The 24,311-nt window shown below is 41.1% G+C and overlaps 1 protein-coding gene across 2 annotated transcripts in view; it reads right to left on the reverse strand.

Moving 5' to 3' along the window:
* The window catches only part of FANCA (FA complementation group A), a 2,214,801-nt gene that overhangs the window by 2,143,932 nt on the left and 46,558 nt on the right, over nt 1–24,311 (reverse strand). For both annotated transcript variants that reach the window (XM_044081851.1, XM_044081852.1), the window contains exon 3: nt 19,559–19,668. In XM_044081851.1, coding sequence (XP_043937786.1) covers nt 19,559–19,668 — 110 coding nt within the window. The remainder of the gene's footprint in view (nt 1–19,558; nt 19,669–24,311) is intronic.

A 24,311-nucleotide genomic window follows, 5' to 3' on the forward strand; every position in this document is an offset into this window, starting at 1 on the left:
ACCAAAAACATGTTTTTATTGTGGTTCAGATGCACATTTGATTCAGAAGTGTGATAAGACATCTACAGTGTGGGCAAGTCTGGTCACACTGTCAATTTTAAAATGCATTACAGGAAAAGCAAGATAGAAGGGCACTTCAGGTTTGACTGTCCACAAATTATTAAGCAAAAAAGGAAGAAAGGAAGGAAAAGAGAAGTGTGGAAGAGGGTGAACAACATATAAACATAATTTGTAAAGATACCAAAGACAAACATGAAAATAAGGATAACAGTGGAGGAGGACAAAGAAAATGGAATATAATGTAAATGTTACAAATATGTATTAGAATTTATCAACAAGAACTAATTTAGATGGTAAGGTTGAGGCATGGTAGGAGATAAGATTGGGAAATGAAAATTAATGGAAGGATTAAAAAAGTCGAAAAGAAGGGAGAGGGAAGATATTTTAATAATCTCATTGAATGCAACTAGTACAATTAGTGGCATTTGAAGGCTTACAGCATCAATTTTGCAGAAAGACAAGTGCAGTTGTATGTTTGATGTACGTCTTTTAAAACAAAATCAAAAGGACCAATTACAGTGTTTGCAAGGAAGATATACAACTTGGAGTTTTGGAAAAGCCCTACGTGGGGAATAGAATATTGTGCAGGTGTTCAATGTTGTAGGTGTAACAGATACTCTTGGATCACATATCACCAGTTTAAGTAATGAGAATTAAAGCTCTACAGGTGAAAAGTGAGAGGGAAGACTTTTTTGAAGAGATGACGCAGTATGTTGTGGTGAACATCATTACAGTGGCAATGTGTGATACGGATTGTAATCGGAGGTGAAAGAAAGGAAAACAACAAGAGACTTGAAGGTGTTACAAAATGAAGTTTAGGAGGTTGATATTAGGAAAATAAAGGTATTATGCTTTCATGTTACTTCTGTTAGGACAGACACTGATTATTTTTAATGTCTGAAAATTGACTTGAGATGCACAGAGTAAAGAAGAACTGAATTTTATAGACTGTTGAATACCACCAGCTGAAACAGGGAATGTGAATGGATGGTCATAAGAAGTAAAGAAATGGAGAAAGAAAATTGTTATGGGAAGAAACTTGGACTGCCTGAAGGATGATGCATAAAAAGAAAAAAAAAATTTCTGGTAGAAAAAGCAGAAGTGGGATAATAAGGTAAAATATAAAATATTACTGATGAAGTATGCACATCCATTATAAAATGAAGAGAAGCACTGTGTCATGGAGGAAGGAATTTAGTAAAGTGAATAAAAGTATAATAAATGAATGTTCAGGAGAAATTTGTGAAGAGCAAAAGTAAATAAATAAAGAACAGGTAATGTCTCCATTCAGGAAAGATTTTAAAAAATTAGGAAAACAAAATGGAGATGTTGAGGGATGGGACAAGAATGTAGGAGGTGGTCAGGGTAAGACGATAAAGATGGTGAATGACATATGACTGGACTGCATGGAAAAGGCAATTAAAAGAAGAGGGGACAGAAGGTGAACAGGCTGAACTGGGACAAGCACAGCGTTAGAAAAAGAGGCTAACTTTAGACAAAGTTTTAGAAAAGGTAAAACCAAAAAAAACAGAGCCTCATGGACCGAGTTATAAGATGGGTGTATATCAGAACGTGTTAAATGAATGGTTGGTAGAGGGAGTGAAACATTATGAGCTATATGAGGATATTCTTATGTTTATTTGTTAAGGTGAGACAGAGAAACATTTAAGAGCTGGGGGCCTAGAACCTTGAGTACAACATTATTACGAACATTTGCAAGATATGTGATAAGGAGACTATTAAACTAGGGAGTATTTGGGGTTAAAGGGAACTGACTGAATAATATGTTAGGTTTTGATAGGAGATATGGAAAGCACTGAAAATGGAGGGGGTGAAGGGAAGCTAATGTAGCGTAATGCTGAGAAAGCTTTTGATTCAGTAATTCTAGAAGAGATGTGGGAGGCAGTCTGGGAGAACTGCGGTACAGGTAGTAAGATAAGAAGTTATTAGAGGAATACATAGCATTACATGGAAGAGAGGTGAGGAAATTGGAGAAATTAGTTTAACAAAAAATGCCCTTTGAGGAGGCTATTTTTTGGGGTGGTTATTTGCTTTCATTTACATGGAAAGTTCAAGTGCCCATTTTTAGCCTGGGAAGAAAATCTCAAATAGCAGTAGATGTGCAACAACAATTTCAATAAGGTGTAAAGAAATATATACAAAAATAATGAAATTCATTAAAATTAAACAGGAAATATTACACAGACAAAGCGCAGTAAGGTCTAAGAAATGACATTGGTGCATATTACAGATCACTGAAGAAGGAAATTATCAGTATAAATGTAACATCATGAAGCAGTAGACAGCATCAACATTTGGTAGCTGAAGAAAATTGATAATGCATCGGTAATCACTCTGATTTGTTTAAGATTTGTAGAATGTTACTCTGATTTAAATAAAGAATCCCTACTTTTTTGATAAACATGAGTTACCATCAACTTGGGACGAAGGGGCCTCAGTTTAACATCTCATATGAAGAACAGATGGGAGAGTTTACCAGAACATGTGTATGCATAAAGAACCTAGGTTTAGCTATATTAAATAAAGACAGTCACCACAGTGATATATGCAGCTGTGAGGTTAACTTTTTTGTAAACAAGTCCCACAGATGTGTATGAACAGTTATCAGGCAGTTACCTTACTTGTACAGATTTTCCAAGCATGTTTGCTCAAAATGTCTCTCTAGTTCAAAGGCACAAGTCAGAATAACTATCCACCTGCATTGTATTAAGTAATAATGTCACAGCCATGCTAATTAAACTCTCTGCATTTACAAAATAAACTACTGGTCAGTCCTTTTAAAAAAAATCAGGTCGCAGTTTAGACCCAAGTGTGACCTAAAGACACTAACTGGCAGACGCTGGGGGTATCGACATCAAAACCATATCTACCAATGCTGGTCTCTTCAGGGATGGTGCTAAAAATGTGAAGATCAATAAGGAAGACTTTGGTGAATTGGTATAGACAGAGTAGATGGTGTTCAATTTTCTATTCTTTACCTCAAACGTGGAAGGGAAATGATGTCACAACATTTTAGCAAACATTTTGCTAAGTTCAACAGAAGAACTCTATAATTAAAACCAAATACTAGAAGTGTGCAGTCTTGAGTTAGCATTGAAGACTATTATTATGGTAGCCCCCTTATCAGGCAGCAAATTAATTACAACAAATCCAGTGGTAGAAATGAATTCACAAAAAGCAAAAAATACACAGGAAAAGGTGAGACACAGGAAAACTGTGCAAAGTCGAAGTAAAAAACATATACCGAACTAACACGGCAAGGCAAAGACCTCTATTTATTTAACAAAGTAAAAAGTAATACAAGTGAGCACTTTTGCAATAACACTATCACTTTTTCAGACTAATAAACAAGTAGAAAGGCATGAATTTAAAAAGAAAGCAAAACCAATCAGCTGTCATATGCAAATCTCATGAATCAACTAAAAGGTACACACACAAGCAATGCAACAATTGTTATAAATACATAGGAAACAATACAAATAAAATCTAAGTTTAAAAACATTAATGTTTAAGCGGGTGTGCTTTCAAGAATGGTTTAAGGCTAGAAGCGCTATTTAAACCAGGAAGTTTATCTGCATTCAAGAGCAAGATCCATTTCTGTTCAGCCCTTTCCATTTTATTAGATGAATCACCTCCTCTGATACTAACATCCAAAATCTGAAGTACAACGAACTTAGAAGTGTGTTCTGAGCCATGCAAACCAATGTGTTGTGCTAAGGCATTTGTGTCTTTTTGGTTCCTAATGTCCTTATAGTGTTCGAGGATCCTGTCCTTCATAGGCAAAACTAACAGACCATTGAAGGACAGGATCCCAGAACACTAAAAACAGAAAGGGCTGAACAGAAATGGATCTTGCTCTTGAATGCAGAGAAACTTCCTGGTTTAAATGGCGTTTCCAGACTTAAAAAGTTGAAAGCACGCCTGCTTAAACATTAATGTTTTTAAACTTAGATTTCATTTGTATAGTTTCCTATGTATTTATAAAAATTGTTGCATTGCCTGTGTTTGTATAGGACAGCTGAAGAGTTTAAAAAGAAAGCAAAACTAATGTCTTTCTACTTATTAGTCTGAAGAAGCGATAGTGTTATCGCAAAAGCGCTCACTTTTATTACTTTTTACTTTGTTAAAATAGAGGTTTTTGCCAAGCCGTGTTGGTTCCATACTTTTTTACTTCCAGTGGTAGAAATGCCCTGTAAAACTAAAGGGAAGGCAGACTTCTCTATGGCCTTTACAGTAATAGGGGAGTCAGACTTTACCATACTTTAACAGGAACTTTGACAGCTGGGTTCATACTTTGATGCCACCTTATGTAACAAGGGCACCAACATATCTTACTCTTCTTTTTAACAGATTAAAACAGACTTCTGTGAGCTTTGGGAAGGAGGATGTACTGCACTGACAAAACCTTTAGGCCAAAGCTTTGAAATTAAAAGAATTTCTTAATAGCAAAAAAATTCAACATTATCAGCAATCACAGAAGTTGCCCTGTTACCAAAACAGAATACCAACTTTTAAAGTTTAGAAACAGGGCAAATGCTTCACTAAGTGAATAATCAAATAGTCTCACAATAACTGGAAAAAATATAAAACAATAGTGAGCATTTTTACAGAAGAATCAACATCTGAATAAATAGAAGAAACACTGGTGAAGGGAGAAACTTGTACATGGCTAATAGCATATAAAGTTCCTGCATACTAGCCAGTAATGGTAAAGATATTAAGGTGGGCCTCTCTCCAAAGCTCTGACAGGAAAACACTTCAAACATGCCACCTTTTAACAGCTCAGCAGTAAACAATGCAGTTTTTCAGTATACGCAGAAAATTCTCAGTACTCTTTATATGTTAGTTTTAAGAAAAAGCAGTTTGTTATGATCATTCAAGCTCAGCACAGCAACAAATCTGTTTAGACAGGAAGATTAACTGCAGGGCATTTTGGGACAAGGGAGGTATTTGGCAGCTTGGGAAAATGTGGATTGCCAAATCGTCCAAGGCGTTACAGAGGTTGCACTCACTCTTACCAGATCTTTAGTTACCTTAAAGCCTCTGGAATTTTATGCTGATTACTCAAAATCAACTGAAACAACTGATTTATAAATAGCAACATCATAAATCAATTTAACAAACAGGGCAGAGACCACTGATTTATTTATTAAAACACTACTAAATATATAACACAATCTACAAGGAAACACTTTTATTAAATGACGCAAATTAATTTTATCACTTACTTCACATGCCATATGACACAGTCTTATAGCTATGTAAAAATCATCCATTAAATAGTAAGAGTGAAGTTTTGTATCCAAAGTTTCAATATCAAAAATGCAGGATTTCAATGATACAGAATCTCAATATTACATTGTTTAAGCCATGATTTACGCTTCCACCCCTTAAGTTTTTGGCCTTCCTCCTGCACACTACACATCAAGCTACCACCTTGGCCACCAAAATGACTCGCTCCTTCTTCCGGGTAGGAGGGGTGACGGACACTGGCTCATTCATTTCCACAGAAAGTGAGTGTCAGGCTCAGGCTGGAGCTATTGTATGCTGTCAAAGGGAGGACTGGCAGGTGGAGCTTTGTTATGCTCCTAACTACCCCCCTCCAACTGCAGCAGTACCTTTTGCATATTGCTTGCCTTGGGAAAGCAGATGCATGCTTCCACACATGCTAATCCTCATACGTGTTGATGAATGCACCATCTTCATGATCCTCCCAAGGGGCCAATCGCAGTCCCTCTCCCCAAAGTGGGTGAGCAATCTGCCACTCTCGCTTTGTGGTTCCACGACCTCCAGAACTCTAGCCAATAATCAAACGCAACTCATTTTCTGCAAACATCAGGGGTTTATCTCTCTTTACAAATTAATGTGGCCAAGGTTTACGATTCTAATATGTATCCTCCCTTCCCTTTCTAATAATGAGGACTGCAGGATAGCAAAACTGAAGCAAAAGGATAACTCTCCTCCATTTATGAAAATTCTAGAACTAACATGCTGCAACCATGGCCCCTTAAAATGTTTAAGAATGTGCTGCCAAACCTCTAGCACACATACATGTCATTAACTACCGTAACAGTCCCTACTATTCAAAAAGGTGATACTGCAGTCCTGGTTCCAAAAAATACTTATCAGAACATATCTGAAAATTATCTCATCTCCATATTATCTATCCTCAAATTAAAGTGGAGCAAATGAAAAGTATTTTCAAAAGTAAGCCATACTCTAAAAATGTCATTATGGATTTAGGACTGTGTATGAAGCCGAAATCTGTTTGATAAAATACTCACTCAGGGATAAGGAATGCTCAGAGGGGAACGAAGTTTTGACTACAGCCCAGGCAACCCATGTCCAATTAGCAGCAGAGACTGTAAAGGACCCGGTGGTGAGAATGAACCTGAATGGCTAACAGCAGTTCACTCATCATGTTGGGGGATAGGAGGCTGCTAGACCTGCAGCACTGATAACACCTAGTACTGTCTATGTCTTCCCGCACAGACACCATACCGGCTTTCAGTATAGAGAGACAAAAGTTATGTACTTACTATAATGTTTCATCTGTGCTGTCCATTTTCATTCTTCCTCAACTGATGGGTTCGGATCCAAACTGCCAGATCTGACTCGGCCACTTTAAAAGCTCTTGGCAACCTAAAACTCTCGAGTTTCCCCCTTACCTAGAATACACCAACCCCAAATACCTCAGATATTTTTTGCTGGCTATAGCATAAAAGAAATAATTCTTGTACAAACAGACATAAATGTAATTACAGAAAAAGGCTAGACATGACCTTATCTGCAGCTTTATCATGCTTGGAGTATACAGAAATGTTACAGCCACTCACTCTTCCAGGAAAACAAAAGGATGGGGGATGGTGGGTGGGGAGATGAGGAAGAATGAAAATGAACAACACAGATGTAACGTTATGTTAAGTACATAACTTACTTATCTGATGTCAATTTCCATTCTGTCCTCAACTGATGAGAGTCCCCAGCTACCCAAATCCCAGGGTGGCCTCAAGGAAGGATATTCCTAAGCACCACTGAGCCAAATGATGCTCTACTTATTGATATTAAATCCAACTTGTAATGACTGATAAAGATATAGGGGGAAGCCCAAGTTGCTGCTGCACATATTTCATCCATGGAAGCTCCTGAATGAAAGAGAGAGGAAGATGCTACAGAGCTGGTTGAATGAGCACATATCTGTCTTGGTAAGGGGATATCCAATATGTTGTAAATAAAGGTTATGTAGCCTGTGAGCCATCTGGCTAGGGTGATTTTGGACACTGGCTTACCCAGTTTAAAATCCACAAATGAAGGAAATAACTGATCCATAGATCTGATGTACTTTGTTCCATGTAAACAGAAGTGCAGTTGCCTATGAACATCCAATATATGTACTAAAAATATGCATTTGTTTAAATAATTTGGAAAGAAAAATGGTAAACTGATGGACTAGTTACGTGGGACTCTGATACTATTTTGGGCAAAAAGGTGCATTAGTTCATAGTGTAACCATATCTCTGTAAGAAAAATTAGATATGGGGCCTTCCCAGACAAGGCCCAAATCTCAGAAATCTGGCAGAAGTAATAGGCAGCAGTAATAAAGTTTTCCAAGAAAGAAATTTAAGACCACACAGCCATGAGCCAGGCTCAAGAGGAGGATGGATCAATGTTTGCAGTACCAAATTTAAATCCCATGGAGGGATAGGATCTTTAAATGGAGGTTTTAAAAAGGAGCGTGTCCCTCAAGAAAAGTTTTAAAAAGTTTATGAGCAGCTACTGAGGACTTATCAAAACCGCTATGGGAATTAGAAATTGCTGCCAACTGAACTTTAACTGTTGAAACAATGCCTACTTGATTAAAAAGTAGTGTCAAAAAATCAAGAATGCTATGAATCGGGGCAGAAAAAGGGTCAATGTGATTTTGTACTGCCTAGTGTACAAATCTCTTCCATTTACTGGCATAAAAGTTTTTTTGTAAATGGTTTAAGGGGCTATACCAAAATGCGGTAAACCGGAGAGGAGAGCATAGGTTGTCTGGCTCTTACTAGAAATGAAGAAACCAAGCCATCAGCTTGAGATTGGGAATGTTCAGATGAATCATGCTTGCCGGGTGAGACAGCAGATCTGGAGATGGGTCCAGAATCCAGGGTTGATGAATTAGGTGAAGCCACAGGAAAGGAAACCAAATCTGTCAAGGCCAATAAGGTGCAATGAGGATGACTTTGCTCTTCAACCTGGCAGCTCTCTGTAGAAACTTTGTAATCAAAGAAATTGGAGGATAAGCATAAAGCAGACTGGGGGAGGGGTCAATCATGAAGAAGAGCATCCCCTCAGTGACTCTCCCTGTGGGGGGATTAGGACAAAGTAGCTGCTACACTTGTTCAGGGGAGATGCAAAGAGATCGCAGCAAAGCTGGCCCCACTATCAGAAAATCAATTCCACTACGTTTCTGTTGAGGGACCACTCGTGAGGCACTAGAATATACCTGCTCGGTTTGTCTGCTAATATACTGGACTTCCAACCGCTTTCTTATAGCAACGCATATCCTGGGGAAGAGATCGCCCATTGCCAAACCCTGAGCGCTTCTCAACACAAGGGGTAGGATCTGGTTTGCCTTGTTTGTTGATGTACCAAATTGACATGCTGCCTGTTTGAATTGCAATCATTCCTGAAGGAAGAGTATTCTGAAAGGCCTGCACCTCAAAGCACTGCTCTCAACTCTAGGATATAGATATGCAAATTGGTCTTTCCAGGGGACCAAGTGCCTTGGACAGTCTTTCCTGGGTAATACCCCCCCCCCCAGCTAGGAAGCATCCGTGGTCAATAAATGTCCTTGTAGAACCTCTTCTGATTGTATCCACCACAGTAGATCCCTTTTGCATATACTGGTTATTCGTATCGGAGCAGATAAAAGGAGAAGTACTGACCATGTCAAGGGCAGCATCCATTGAAGAATTCTCATGTGATATCTAGCTAAGGGTAGTAATGTTACTGCTGATGCAATTGACCCCAAAGCCAGAAGGATCAAGCAAGCTGGGACTCTGGTACTGCAAACTCTCTCTCTCTCTCTCTCTCTCTCTCTCACTTGAGATCTTATAGTTTGAACTCTGGAGAGGGGAAATGAGGCTATAGTAGATTTTGTGCTGCTATGAACTCTAGGTTTTGACTTTGTTCTAGATGAGACTTTTGGTAGTTTATGGTAATTCCTAGTACAACACATGTTTATATCACTTTTTGTCTTGCCATGATGAGGAGTTGATGCCTGGCCTGAATGGGGTGGAAATGAGCCAGTCATCCAAGTATGGAAACACTCGCAATCCTTGCAGTATCATGCAGTTCGTAAACACTCTGGGGGCTGTGGTGAGACCAAAGGGCAGAACACTGAACTGATACTAACTGGCTCACAGCCAGAAGTGTACAAATCTTCTGGATCACCTGTTCATCTTTATATGATGGTACACATCCTGAATATCTACTGAGAATATCCAACTGTCCTTTTCCAAAAAAAAGGGAAGAATGGCTGAAGAATAACCATCCGGAATTTGATCTTTCGAATGGATTCGTTTAAGATGCTGCAATTCAGAACTGGTCTCCAGTCCCCTGTTTTCTTTGGCACTAAAAAGAATCTTGAGTAAGTTTCAGATTCTATCCGATCTAAGGGGACCTCTTGGATGACTCTTTTCTAGCAGCTTTTGCATTTGCAGTGCTGCTTGTTCCCTCTGACTGGTTGGAACATCAGGGAATTTTCTTGAATTGGGAGGATAAAGGGAAAATGGTATTATACAACCCCTGGAAATGATCTTATGCACCAAAGTACCTCTTATTTCTAGCCAGATTCTCTGATGCAGACACAAATGACCCATATTGCCTGCAGAGGGGGGCAAATCAGGCCTCCTTTCAGGAGCGCTGAAAGGGTTTACCAAAGAACAAATCACTGGACCCTTTGCTCTGTGAGCTACCTCTCACCGTGAGGGAGGTGTCTACCATTTAAGTACTCCCTCTGTCCCTGGGGGGAACTTCCTCCACATATGTCCTGAAAAGATCCTTGGGATTTTCTGAACCACATCCTTTCACCACCTCCATGATTCCCAAAAAAGGATCTTTGGGGGGGGGGGTGTAAAGAAATGTACCCCAATGGAAGAAAGGGTCTTTTCATCCTTTTCACACCTGGACAATGCGTCTTTTACCTCGGGGCCAAAAACAGAAGTGCCATCAAAAGGAGCATTGACAAACAAAAGACTTAAAGGGCTCCACAAAATCAGATAACTGTATCCAGGCAATGCCTGAACCCGCTGCTCTTGAGGTTCCTTCTGCTACATTAGAAATGTGCCTCACGGAGGAATTTGATATCAATTTCAGGGAGGCCAACTGAGAGGTGACAGATGCTTTCACCTCTTTAGAAACGGATCCTGAAAATGTGTTGGATAGCTCCTTAACCAGATCCCTGTGTAGCCTTTTGAAGCGTGCCAAATAATTCAAGGACCTTAAGGCGAAGTTTGCTGAAGCATAGGCACGCTTCACAAATCTGTCCATCATTGGAGACTCTTTGCTAGGGGGATGAACAGAGGAACCTTCCTCCGCCAGGACCTTCTTAGTGGCCGCAGCCATGATCATGGCATCAACAGCACACCTTTGAACCATAGGAAGTTACTAGGCTTATCAGCCCTGAGGCCCTTATAAGCCTAGCGAAGAGTTTAGCCCATGTTTATGTTTAGACAAGTCAGCACCCAAAACCCCTGTCCAGCAGGGACACAGGTGGAATCCCAGGGGTGTATTTTCTGTTTTCCATCCAGTTTTCCAGGTTCGCACCTAAAAAGGGATAATGAGGTACTCTGCTTGACGTGGATAGGGAGTCTATTCCACAGATGGGGGGAGTCTCTGGGACACAAATCTGTCCCGCCAACAAGTCTCATCGATGTCACAGACCAGGTTGAGGTCACGCATGTGGGTTACTCGAGTGGAGCTTGACTTGCGGATATGCAGCAGTCCCATCAAGGTGGGGTCTGAGATTGCTTTGCATGCTAGACAGAGGCCACGTCTGCAGAGTCTGTATGAAACAGAGTAGAGGGACAGGGCTTTTAACCTATATGTGTAGGGTAGATGTTTGTTTGAGGCCCTGGATTCTCCTGGTGAGGAACCTCTGTGGTCTCTCCAGCTGCTGCACGTGCTTTGCATTGGTACATGCTGAAAGGGGCATTGTACTCACTAACTGGCCTTATAAGGGAAGAACACAGGGATGTTATGACCTCCCTGTCCCTGGAGGAGATACCCTTACTTATGAGGTGGGCCATGTAGAAAGCTTTCCATACAACAGAAGACACATGGTGGTCAAAAGTCAGGTTGCTATCAACCTGGGTGCCTAAAATCTCTCACAACTGACTGCGTGCTTAGGACATTATTAAATGTGATAATATGTGGGGAAGTCACTATCCCCAAAGGGGATGATGATGTATTTTTGGCATTCAGCTTGAGGCCATGTTCTGGAACCAATCATTTGTTTGGGTGAGACCTTCCACATCACCTGGGGAATTGATGACCGTGCCCAGCTTCCAATCATCTGCAAACTTGGCCACCCATAGCCCACTGTTTTGGCCTGCAACTCAGAGAAGTATATCCCAAATAACAGAGGCCCCAAGACTGATCCCTGGGGTATGCTGCTCGTTACGGGTCTACTGCTTGAGGTGACTTCCCCTTTTTTGATTAGGTGGGTTCTATCAGTGAGGCAGTTTGCTACCCATCTGGTAACATACGGATTGATGCCTAGTTGAGAGAGTTTATCTATTATGCCCAAGTGGGGAATAGTGTCAAAGGCTTTGGCCAGGTCAAGGCAGGTGGTGTGCACAGTCTTCCCCTCATCCAGGGCTGTGGTGACTGCCTCAAAGAAGTCAACCAGATTAAACAGACATGACCTCCCCTTGACAAAGCCCAACTGTGTGGGGTCGAGTGTTTGGAGGTTGCCAATGTCCCTGTTAATGAGGTCCATGATAATCCAATTCCATGGCCTTGCAGATCAGGCTAGTTAAGCTGATGCATCTATAATTTCCTGGATCGGTGGATGCTCTACATTTGTGTAAAGGGATGACCGTGGCTGTTCTCCACTCAGCAGGGACAAAGCTGGTACTCAGGCTTTTGTTGAATAGGGTGCCTAATGGTGCTGCAAGTTCATGAAGGATGCAGCCTGGGATGTTATCAGGTCCCATGGAGGCTATATTTTTTGCCTTTGCGAGGGCAGTGATGACCCGTTCCCTAGAGATAAGGGGGGGCAGATGCCGGGGATGTCTTGATTTATTGATGGAAGGGACAGAGGGGGTGAAGTTTTCGCTGAATCTGTCAGCCAGTAGGTTGGCTATATCTACAGCTTTTGTGTCTGTGGTGTCCTTGACCACCAGTTCTGAACAGATCTGGGTGCTTCCTTTCAGATTGAGGACATATGTGAAGAAGGCCTTAGATTGTCTATAGTAGATATGGCCAAGTTGGACTCGAAGTTAGCTTTTGAGGATTTCACTAGTGCTCGTTTGCTTGTTCAGACCAAGGAGAGATTGCTTCCAATTGGGCACCTGCTATTTCTTGGTCCTGGACAGCAATTTTTTTTCCTTTTGTTACATAGTATATTTATTGCAGATGTCCACCAGGCAGGTTTACTCTTCCCTGCGGAGGATGATTTTGTCCTGTCAGGTATTCCTGATTCCATGCATCTATAGAAATGCTCGTATAGTACTTTGGTGTAGATCTAGACATTGATGCCAGTTCCTACCAGAGGGAGGGGCTGTGAAGCTGTTGATACCATCCCTCATGAGGCTGTAATCTGCTTTGCAGAAGTATTTTTGTTTAACCCTAGCTGGGGGGGGGGGGGATAGGGGAGATGGTGACTTCGAAAGTGACCACTTTTTTATGTTCGGATCTTACCAGGGAGGATGATACTGTAGGGCTGCTGCAGTGATTACTCATGTTGGTTAATACAAAGTCCAAGATATTATCACCTCTTGTAGGGGTATCAACTAGCTGTTCCAAGGCATCTGCACTTGACGAATCTCTGGGCATTTGTGCTCTGGCATGAGTAGTTTTTCCAGTCTATGGTTGGGTAGTTAAAGTCGCCCAGGATCAGGGTAAAGGGTTGAACCTTTAGAGATTCGAAGAGGTCCAGATAGGTGGAGTTGGCATCTTGAGTCAAACTTGGTGGCCTATAGCTAACGATAATTTGAATAGGGGTCTTGTCAACAATTAACTGCACCTGGAGTGTCTCCTGTGTGTCATACTGTCTGACCAACTTGGAGGTGTGTGTGTCTAATATTTATTGAAACTCGTAAAACACAAACCAGCCACACAGAGCTCCTATAAAGGCTGTCCCTACTCAAAGGAGCTCTGTATGACTGGTTTGTGTTTTTGGTGATTTGGAACCAGTGTTTTCTTGGATTTATTGAAACTCCTCCTTTGGCTTTGCTGCCCACAATTTGGGATCTGAATGTATGCTAGGATGAGTAAACAGGTAAGGCTGGGGTGCTCTCCACAGCTTTGAACCAGGTTTCTGTGACTGCACAAATGTCAGCATCTTCCAGGGTTAAGAATGCTTGCAATGAGTACAGTTTCATGTTTAGACTCATAGCATTTAGCAGCATGACCTTTAATTTGCATTTTGTTTAAATTTTTATGTTGGTAGTATCAACCTCATGACTTTTCCTAAAAAAGGCACTATGGAGGAGGCAAGGGCCTTTGCTAGAAGATGCAGGCCATCTCTAGCAAAACATTGTGGTCTGTTGATCACATTTTCCCAGGCTGTCAGCACCCCCCTGGAATGACACCAGAATCTAAGCCAATTATTAAAGTCAATCATTTTCTGTTTGTATTGAGGCATCATTCTGGGTGATGGTAGAATGTTGCTTAAGGATAGGGTCATACCTGCCTGGGACACATATTCAGTGAGCTCAATCATGTCTCTCTTCATATAATCTAGGGAGGTATGTCTCAAGTCATTCACGCCAACATGGACTATGACAGAGTCATAACTGTACCTGCTGGTGAGAAACTTGATTACAATGGATTCTCCTATGACTAATGTGTTGGGTTTATGGTTAGGCCTTACTGGTTGCGAGACACAGGTGTGTGGAATATGTGTGGTATGTAGTGTGCAAGGCTGTGGAGATCGCATGCGTTTTTGCCTTGGAGGTCTCCTTTGTTTGGGAATGTTTTTGTGGAGGACCTCTGCATATGTGGGTGGGTGTTCTGTAGGCGTGGATGGTGTTTGAGGTGTAGTGATTCCGTTGACAACCTTCTCAGTGCCAGAGATACTGGCTTGTGAGGGACAGCGCATAGACTCTAGGTTTCTAATGTAATTAAATCTCTCACAAATTGTGTTCCTAGGTGGAAGCAGTAGATGGTTATCTGTGCACATGAGGCAGTTGCTACACTGTCTCAGGATGCCCATATCAACCAGGCTGACGGGCGAAACTGCAGGAAATTGTCTATCCATATTTGTCAGAATCTGAGGGAGAGAGGCCAGGGAGAGCTAAGGGGTAGACCTAAAGCCCAAGTGCTTAAACCAAAACTAACAGGCTTAGAATAACACAATTTAAACAAGCTAAAAACAAGCAGTAATAAATGCAGCAGAAAAGATGCAATTCAACACTTTAAAGAACAAGTAGCAGAAAAAGCAAGATAAAGTAATAGAGTAGGAGGAGGAAAAACAAATACTGTAAAAGCAGCTGAATAAGAGAGAAAGGAGGACTAGACAATAATTCAAGCTTGACAAACTAAGAGGGTTGACTTTCCCAAATGTTGTCTCTGTATTAGGTAGAATGAGCTAATGAGACGGGACTGGGAGGAGTGTCCCAAATCAAATTTACCTGTAGGGGCAGGCAACTGCAAAGCCACCAAGTCGAAGAACAAGACAACAGTATGGAGGGAGAGTGGTAAACTATGCTACAGCTACTAGCTACACTATTTTAGGCAGAAAACACTACAGAAATGTTTATCACAGCAGGAAATCATTTAGTGTCTCACTGCTGTAAGCTTCATACAAAAAAAGGAGCAAGGAGACCCTAGAGAATGCTTTTGACTGCAAACAAATCAGTTATATGATTCACTCCTTTGCAGGAAAATCAGAACAGATGCTTAACAAATGGAGAAAACAGTTAATATCTTTCACACAGTGAAACTACCTAAAAAAACTTTACAAACAGAAAGTAACAAAAGTGATTTAGCGGGACCAAAACTTTTTATCCTCTGGAGCTGTCATGAGTTTATCTGGCTTCCTGGGAACTGGTTCAATAATGTCTGGATCTTTCTATGTCCACCGTGAGGCCAAAGTAATGAACTCATCAGTGGGCGATGTCACCAGGAGATAGATGGGCCATTACCGAACACCTCCAGGAGTACAGACTCTTCTGAAGGGTTGCTGGACTTTCAGCCTCCTCTCTGCTTCAGGATTTCTAAGACATCTCTGAATGAGACATCATCAGGAGGTGACCATGGGACCTTCATCCTCATCAAAATCTGTATCTTTGACAGGCTGGGGGGAATCTCCTCTTACATGTTTTCTTCTACCTAACTTACTGACCTAATCAGTGGGATACTCTGGGGAGGTGTCAGAAGAAGTGGGGATCCCATGATGGGAAGCTTGAGATTTTGGTACAGTCTGTTCCTGTGGAGAGGGTAATTGAGACTCCAGAAGCAAAGACAGATGTAGACAAAGAATCCAAGGGGGACATGCACTGTCTGAATTGAGGGTGCAGACAGGGCACCCTCCATGGCTGCAAAACCCAGGAAGGGATAGGATCCTGGATCTGAAAATACAAGTCTCAGATCTATGATCCCACCCTGCCCCAAGGACAGCCCACCCAATGCTGAAGTCAGAGCCGAACTGACCACTGGCAAGGTTCCAAGGTGTAGAAATGGCTCAGAAAAAATTGGATTCGAATGAAAGTACCTTTGACTCAACAGGGTAGAATCAGCTCCTAGAGGTCTCCTGATCCCACTGAACCAAAGAGCTCAGAGCAAGCCTCGGATCAGAGGATAAAGGTATCCTCAGATCAAATGTCCTCAGGCCCGAGTGACTCGGAACCAAGGGCTCCAAAACCTTGAAAGGAGTCATGGGAGGAACTGACAAAGATAAAGCAGTGGATGCACTGATCTCCTGACCCAATGGGTTAGGAGCAGAAAGGATAACTGGCTAGCTCTCTGCCGAGAGGATCTTTCTCACTATCCTCTCCACATTCTCTTCCATAAGGTTTCTGGAAAAGCAAGTGGGCATCCCTGAGGGAGATCTTAGTCTCTAAAAACGGGAGACAAGATCCTGGACAGAACTGGGCCCAAAGAGGGCGAGTCCCGAGGTCTAGGCAAAATCACCACATCTGCAGTTCTCTGCATCAGAACCGAAGGGGTCTGATCTGATGCGTCTATAAATTTCTTAGTTTTTGAATCCAAAGAGGCAGTTAGATCCAATGACTGAATCTTGATACGCTTTTGATCCGAGGAAGTAGTCTGATCCGAAAATTCTCTCTTTTCTTTTTAGGATCCGAGGTTTCTGATGGATCCAAAAAAGATCTTTTAACAGACTTCTCTGAAGTCCTCCAGCAGGATGTTGAGGAGCCTAGAGCAGGAGACATTTTATTCAATTTCTGAAGAGAAGCTCCAGATAGTGTCTCACTAAAGGAGGATGAAGTAATCCCTTCAAAATTAGTTTGTTCTTGCATTCAGCCATGGCCCTTGGGTTGAACGCATGACAAATAGCACAGCTTTCTTGGAGATGAAGGGGTCCAAGACAATACGCACCCACCCACACACACACCCACACCCGCATGCACACCCACCCACATGCGTGCGCACGCACCCGTGCACACGCACCCACACACACACACACACACTGTGCAAGTCAGAAAGAGGGTTTTTCTGACTGCATTTACGACATTTTTTAAAACCTACTGGGTTCTTCTCTTTTTCCGACATCCTGAAAAAAAAACGGATGTTAGGAACGGAAAACCAACCCAATAACAGAATAAAAGACGCCAAGACTGTAACTATCAGACAAAAAACTAGTCAATGGTAAACTAAAGTACTATAAAGATCTTTTTTTTTTTTTTTAAGGAAAAAGGGGGAGGGAAAGAAAAACTACCTACAAACATAGCTAAGAGCTACGACAAGCATAGGAGATAACAGAATGGGGAAGTAATTCAAATAGTACACTAGTACAGACAAGAGAAAGATAAACAGAAAAACAATTACAAGGTAAGAGATTCTAGAAACACCCTTATCTATACTTAAAGCTCGAGAGTCTGTAAACTGTGTATTTCGCTGTGAAGCGACAAATGAAATCGAAGGTATTTGGGGTTAGTACATTCTGGGTAAGGGAGAAGCTCAAGAGTTCTGCGTTGCCACAAGCTTTTGCAATGTACGAGTAGGATCCGATGGTTCAGATCTGAACCCATCAGTTGAGGACAGAATGAAATGGACAACATAAGATCAAGAGATTATGCTGGAGCATACACACCTCCTCTCCTCAACCAGGCAGATATGGCAAGTTCATTAGCAGCATGAGAGGGGAAAGCTAGTTCACAAGACTCACAGATGGTATGCTACCTACCACCTGGGGAATGGATGGACCATTAGTTTTTAAACAATGAAGCAAATGGGTTATAGGTCCCTCACCTAGCCCAAGGATGCTCAGCTCTCACTCCCCCCTGCCCCCATGGTACAAAAGGGCTGAATGGCTGCAGGCAATGGAGTTATCATGCAGGGTGGATTAAAAAGGGACATCAAATGGAGCAATTTCAATGGCAAAAAAGGATTATTGAATATTGTAAGAGACTTCAGGCAGAAGTGTTAAAATGGGTTTCTAGGACAGAATTATTTTAGCCATTATGCTAATTATACCTCAATACAAGTACAGATAGAAAAGCTTAGATACCTTTTGGTTAACAAACACATTGTCAGGCAAGGATGGTCTTGATGCTACACAGCTCAACAAGGAAAGAAAGCATGTAGCTGGGAGATGAAAAGAAAGTATGCAAGATAGGCCAAGACCTTGAACATGACAGACATGCTTCATATTGTCATTGGTTTGCAAGAAAAAGTTTGTAATGATCATAAATGAGTAATTTGTAATACTCAGTCAAGTTAAAAGAACATTAAATATTAGAAACATATTAGAGCATTTTAAAATGTCTAAATGGCCCAACAGCTGACAGTTTTGCAGATTTTTTTCTATACAAAAGGCAGTCATAGCTTGCTGTAAGTTAGATTCACTTTTTTTGGTATTTAAGATGCTGCTGGACACTTTGTGAATAAATCAGCTTGTTGCAATTAGTCTGTGTTGAAAAGACCTTCATTTTAACACTGGCAAGCCAGCCATGGCTGAGGGATGGGCCTGAACAGTGTGGCTGGTTTCTCTCATTGACAACCATCTCAGTATTAAAAACAAAGGCACTTTTACTCCAACACTGAAACTGTATCTTGTATCCCAAGAGGGTCTTTTTTATGACAAACAATATTTATCCACTTTGTCAACCAGCTGGATTGGGTAAGTCTTTTCTTGCACATCTGAGCCCTACACCAGCTTGCTTGTTATCATGCAGAAAGAGCTGTATAATGAAATTTACACCACTGTAACCAGGGAATTATCAAGACAGCTATCCATCCATCCATCCATCCATCCATTTTCTTTAATGGCAAATTTGATTGGGGTGAACAGAGTCATCTACAAATAGCACCTAACACACGTATTCTCCTAAAATAAAGCCTCAAGCTATCAAGAAAAGGGAAACATCCTTTCTATCCTTACCCCCAAGGTAAGCATGGCATTTTTTTTATCTTCTTAGGAGAAACAATAACTTGCAGGTGTTTAGCAACGGAATAGAGATTTCAAAAATACAAAGCTGTATGCAACTCCTGATATTGCCTGCCCTCTCTGCTTGCCTGGTTGTGTGCACATGCCCAAGATGATGTATAACATAATTTTATAAGCGGTTAGTGTAGTTTTGTTCTCTCTAGTAATGCAAACTACAATCCTGAACATCCAGGTCATAGCCAAAGGAAGGATATTAAAATTAGTCCACTCATCCATGTATCCACTCAATAGAATACATAAATGTAGCTTTTGTACTACATTCTTCTATTCTGTTCCTGTAATTTTTTACATTGATCCAAAGTTCAAGAACTTCTGCATTCACTCAGCCAAATTCTCAGAATGTAAATGACTGTCACCCCCCCCTCCCCATTTTTGTACACTGAGTTGGGTAACATCAAGAGTGTCCATCACCTAGAGCCAATGTTAACACCAGCTGTGTGGCTACACCAATAACTGCATGTTTTTCAAAGTGATTTTCTCAGTTTCAGTTAGAGTGCCTTCTCTTCATTTTGGATCACATAAACAATTTAAAATGACTGGTTTGTTTCTTTGTCTCTTATCAGAATTTCAAAGTAATCGGTTTAGTTCAGCATATATCATTTCAACTGCATTTTTTAATAAAAATAAAATGCTTCCCACCTCTGTCAGTAGATTCCCTAGGTTCTGATGGGAGCTAATCAACTGAAGAACTGCTTCTTGAAGCCTGTGGTCATCCTCCACTTCACGCTTCCTCTTCCTGGCTCTATCAGCTGGAACACAGAAGTGAAAGGAGTACTCAGTGAAATAAACATTTTAAGCAGTTGGTCTCACCCAGCCATCCAAACACTGTACTACAACTCTTATGAATGTACTGTAAAAATAAGAATAAAACACTAGTAGCATACTGTAATAACTTTACTACCCAAGGTCGTTGCCGTGAAGGGCTCAAAGATCAGTCCACCTAGTCAGTAACAAATTAAAAAAACAAATATCCCAAAACAAACAAAAAAGGTAAGCCTGTCCTGCAAGTTAGAAGCAATTACAGGTTAAGACTGATTGAAACCAAAATGATACATCTGAACATCTCATCACATATGCTGTATAACAGGAAAACGTATTAATGGCAAACTGCTTAAGTGACACACAAGCTGCACCGAACAATAAATCAACGCAGTGTTGTTTCCCGGGTCTACATCAGCTTATCGAAAACTGATAAGAGCGAACCTAAACAAACAACCGAAAATCTCTGTTCCGCAAAAATAAAGAAAACAACAAATGAAAACACAACATAAAGTGGAGAATCAATTCAGAGTACACACCACAGTGGAGGAAATGGCAAACTCCCCGAAAACGGACAACTCTCATGAATGCTATTTTGGTTGTTCAACGTTTAGGGTTCGATCAAAGAGCATTCGCTCTTATCAGCTTTCGATTAATAGAGAAAAAATGGGTCTATATCAGCTTATCAGGTGTGTATTTCACAAGAAGTTATACAAGACAGCGACAGTACAAATGTGCAACATATTCACCGTAACAATACAGCTACAAGGGAGAAGTATTACTGTGGTAAGTAATGACAATAAGGATTGCTCACAAGAGAAGTAAAGTGAATCACAGCCACATTCTTTTCACAACTACTACTGCTCCTGCATAAGCCAAAGCACTACTTTGACTTCAAACCACCTCAATGGCGTCCAGGGATAAATCCCAGCCTCTGCTGCGGCCAACCCAACTGAAAGAGGATCTTAGATGCCTCTTAAGAGCAGGATGGAGAGGATGGGAGTGAGCATTGGCTGCTGTCTCACACATTCTTGGGGGAGGCAGGGGGTCCTGGCTCATCACAAGGATGACACCCACTGGGAACACTAGGTGCACCCAGTGGGAATATAAGCCTGTAAAGCATGCCCTTGTGCACTGCATGGTTTACTGGCAGGAGAACTCAGTTTGTACAGCTTCCACCTCAGTAAACAGCAATGGGGGAGCACTGATGAGCTGCCAAAGGGGTCACGGTCAGCTGCCCACAGGACCAGCAAGCTGACCTGCTCCCAAACAACTGACTCCTGCAGTGGAATGGAGAGATGATTGGGATATCTAAGCAGGACCAAAAGGGCTGTAAGGCTCTCACCTAGCCTGGAAATACCTAGCTCCAGAAGAAATGGGCCAAGTAAGTACTTGTATGGCGCCACCTAGCAAGGTCCTTGGGGGAAAAAGTAAAAATAAAAACATTTTTAAAATCACTTGTTTATACTGCTTTGGTTTCTTATACCATACAATATTTATTCACAGGTTCTTGCAAGTACAACAAAGTAAATACATCCAGCAGCAACTAACATAAGCAAATATATTCATTCAAGTATCACTTTTGATAACACATTATATATAATCAAATACACCCCACCCAACCACATTAAAAAGGGTACCCAGAACTGCTGCAGATCACTTCTGGAAATGCAACAGCCACATACCATCCTGTATTAGACTCTTTTGTGCATTAACCAACAATACTTACTACCAAAACTGGCATACACGTATCATACTATCCACTATTGATGATCATGTATTGGAAATAAGCTGGGAAAAACAAGTACTGATGCATTAGGCCACTTTGTTACACTACTATTTGCTTATTTATTTTTCCCCCCATTTCAAAAACAACTGACCTAAGCCACAGTATAAATGCAATAGTCCACGGCAGAGAGATATGGGTCATATTGTGATATACTCTTGTTGGTGAAGACAACCAACCACAGTATACACCCCCTGCAATGGGCTGATAACAGAAACCAGGGTTAAATAAACATCAAAAAATGCAGTATTGTGTACGTCTCCAAACAAGGGCAGCCATTCACATACCACAAAGATGAAACCACTTTGAAAGTTGGCTCAGTTATCAAGCACCTGGGCATTAATTGATACAGTAATGTATGGAATGCAGCGAGAATTGTATCCTTTGATAATCATGTATCCACTACCATTTGGAACTCATTTTCTCTAGAAGCACATTTTCACGGTCCAAATAAGTTTTTATTCCCCTCTACTCCTTCCCTGACAGGTTCATAATATACTTTAAGGCTCCCTTTTTTACATACTTTAAGTATATTTCACAGCTTGAAAGACCACATTGCCAAAACAATCAAAGGAATGTCTTTTTTTATTTTTTAAGATACACTCACCTTAAAGTGCTCCCATTCATTCTTTTTTATGTTTGCTAGAGATTCTTAAGAGGGTATCTCTGTCTCTACTACAGAGCTTCAAATGATCTAGTCCTATGTAACCTCCTACACAACTGCAAAACAAACACCCTAATCACCCACTCAAGAGATTTATATTTTCACCAAAATATAAATATAACCTGCTGACGAGATAGGTATTTCTCCCACGGAATCCCTCTTATGGGATAGGCTTTACAAAACAGCTTCCTGACCATTAAATATACCCCAGGTCTGACTCTGAAGCCCTCAATAAAACAAGATGCAACTAGGAATTTTTCATGTTTGCAGATGTGCAGAATTTTGGATCTTGAAACTGGGCTGTACATTTTCCTCAATATCAATAGCCTAGTGTTAAGCTCTGAAATATCAGTCTGTGAATAGTTCACCTTTCTCCACTGTCTTCCATTACTTTTGCCATAAAAAGAGATCACAATACATTCATTATAACATTAATTAGTAAGCTACCACAACAAATTAACTTCAAATGAGTATTTATTTTTATTTTTTATTTTATTTAACATTTGTTGACCGGGAATGTCCGACTAGGTTCCACAGAGTCTGTTTTCAGCGGAGGCCCGGGGAGAAATGCTGCAGATGCATGTCTTTGGAATGTGGGAGGAAACCGGAGTACCCGGAGGAAACCCACGCGAACACAGGGAGAACATGCAAATACTAATGGAATGGAGTACTAATGGAAAAATATAATGCCATTAGGAAACTATAATTAACAGCCAATATCAGGTAAAGTAAAGCATGGAATGCATAAACTGTACACAATTACAATTATCAGAATGCCACTTTCAGGTGTTGGCAACTTCAGAATTCCATTATAAAATGAGAAAAAAAAATATTTTACACAATACAAAGCAGTGAAGACAAATCCCAAAGTTCCAGATTGTCTCTTCAGAAGCCTCAAATAAACAGTTTTCACAGTACGAACAGTTTATACAACTCTCACAGTATGAACAGTTTAGACAATTCCTTCCCAGACCCTGTCTGATGGCTCCTCTACCTGCATTCCAACTATCTTTCCAGGTGTACAGGAGCTGGGCATTTCCAGACTGGCCAAAGCCCTTAGGCCAATTTCTTCTTTCATAGGTTCAAAGGTAGGTACTAGGCTATTGGCCCTAGGGCCTCTATAAGCCTAGCCAAAAAGGTACTCTGGCTTTCGCAGAGGTGATCCCCGGAGTGAATTTCCTATTTCCCATCCAGTCATCAAAATTATTCTTGAAGAGTGCTAATGGGCACCTTTGTTTGATATAGATAGGTAGTTTGTTCCAGAGTATGGGAAGTCTCTGGGACAGGAATCTATCCCTCCAGCATGTTCTGTTTATTGTGGTAACAAGGTTTAGGTCCCTAGAGCGTGTAGCTCGGAGGGATTGGGATTTCTTTAAATTGAAGCATGTCCAACAGCTCTGGGTTTGACATGGCTTTGTATGTTAGGCAGAGATTGCCTCTGAGTAGGCAATATGCAACAGAGTAAAGCTGGAGTTTTTTGAGACTGTCTGCATAGGGCATCTGTTTGAGACCGGTAATCCTCTTTGTGAGCTATTTCTGCAGCCTTTCCAGTTGTTGTAGATGTCTTATGAGGTACATACCAAAAGGGATGTTGTACTCTCTAATGGGTCTAATGAATGACGAGTAGAGGTGAACAATGACCTCTTTTTTCCTGGATGGGAAACCTTTTGTGATGAGGTGTGCCATGTAGAAGGATTTCCTGACTGCTGTGACGATGTGATTATCAAAGGAGAGACTACTGTCCACCTGGGTCCCAAGGTCTCTTATCACACTTTCAGTGTTAAGTAGACTACCATCTATGTGGTAGCTCATGGGTACAGAGTTTTTACCAAAGGGGATGACAATGCACTTTTTGGCATTGAGCTTGAGGCCATGGCTTTGACACCAGGCATCTGTCTCAGTGAGGCCCTTTTGTAGGATTGGTCTGAAGTCAGATTTGGAGTCTGCTACTTTCACAGTGTGGGTTCCGTCAGTGAGCCAGTTGGCAACGCATCTTGTGACATAGGGATTTATACCTAGTTTAGTGAGTTTATCAATAATTCTAGAGTGGGGGATGACGTCAAAAACCTTGGCGAGATCTAGATAGGCTGTGTGAATCACCTTACCCTCGTCTACAGCTTTGGTGACAGCTTCAAAGAAGTCTATCAGGTTTGGAGACACGATCTGCCTTTTACAAACCCAAA

Source organism: Protopterus annectens, chromosome 8.part1 (genome assembly GCF_019279795.1).
Source record: "Protopterus annectens isolate FY-2018-M chromosome 8.part1, PAN1.0, whole genome shotgun sequence".
In the NCBI taxonomy this organism is placed as follows: Eukaryota; Metazoa; Chordata; order Ceratodontiformes; family Protopteridae; genus Protopterus; species Protopterus annectens.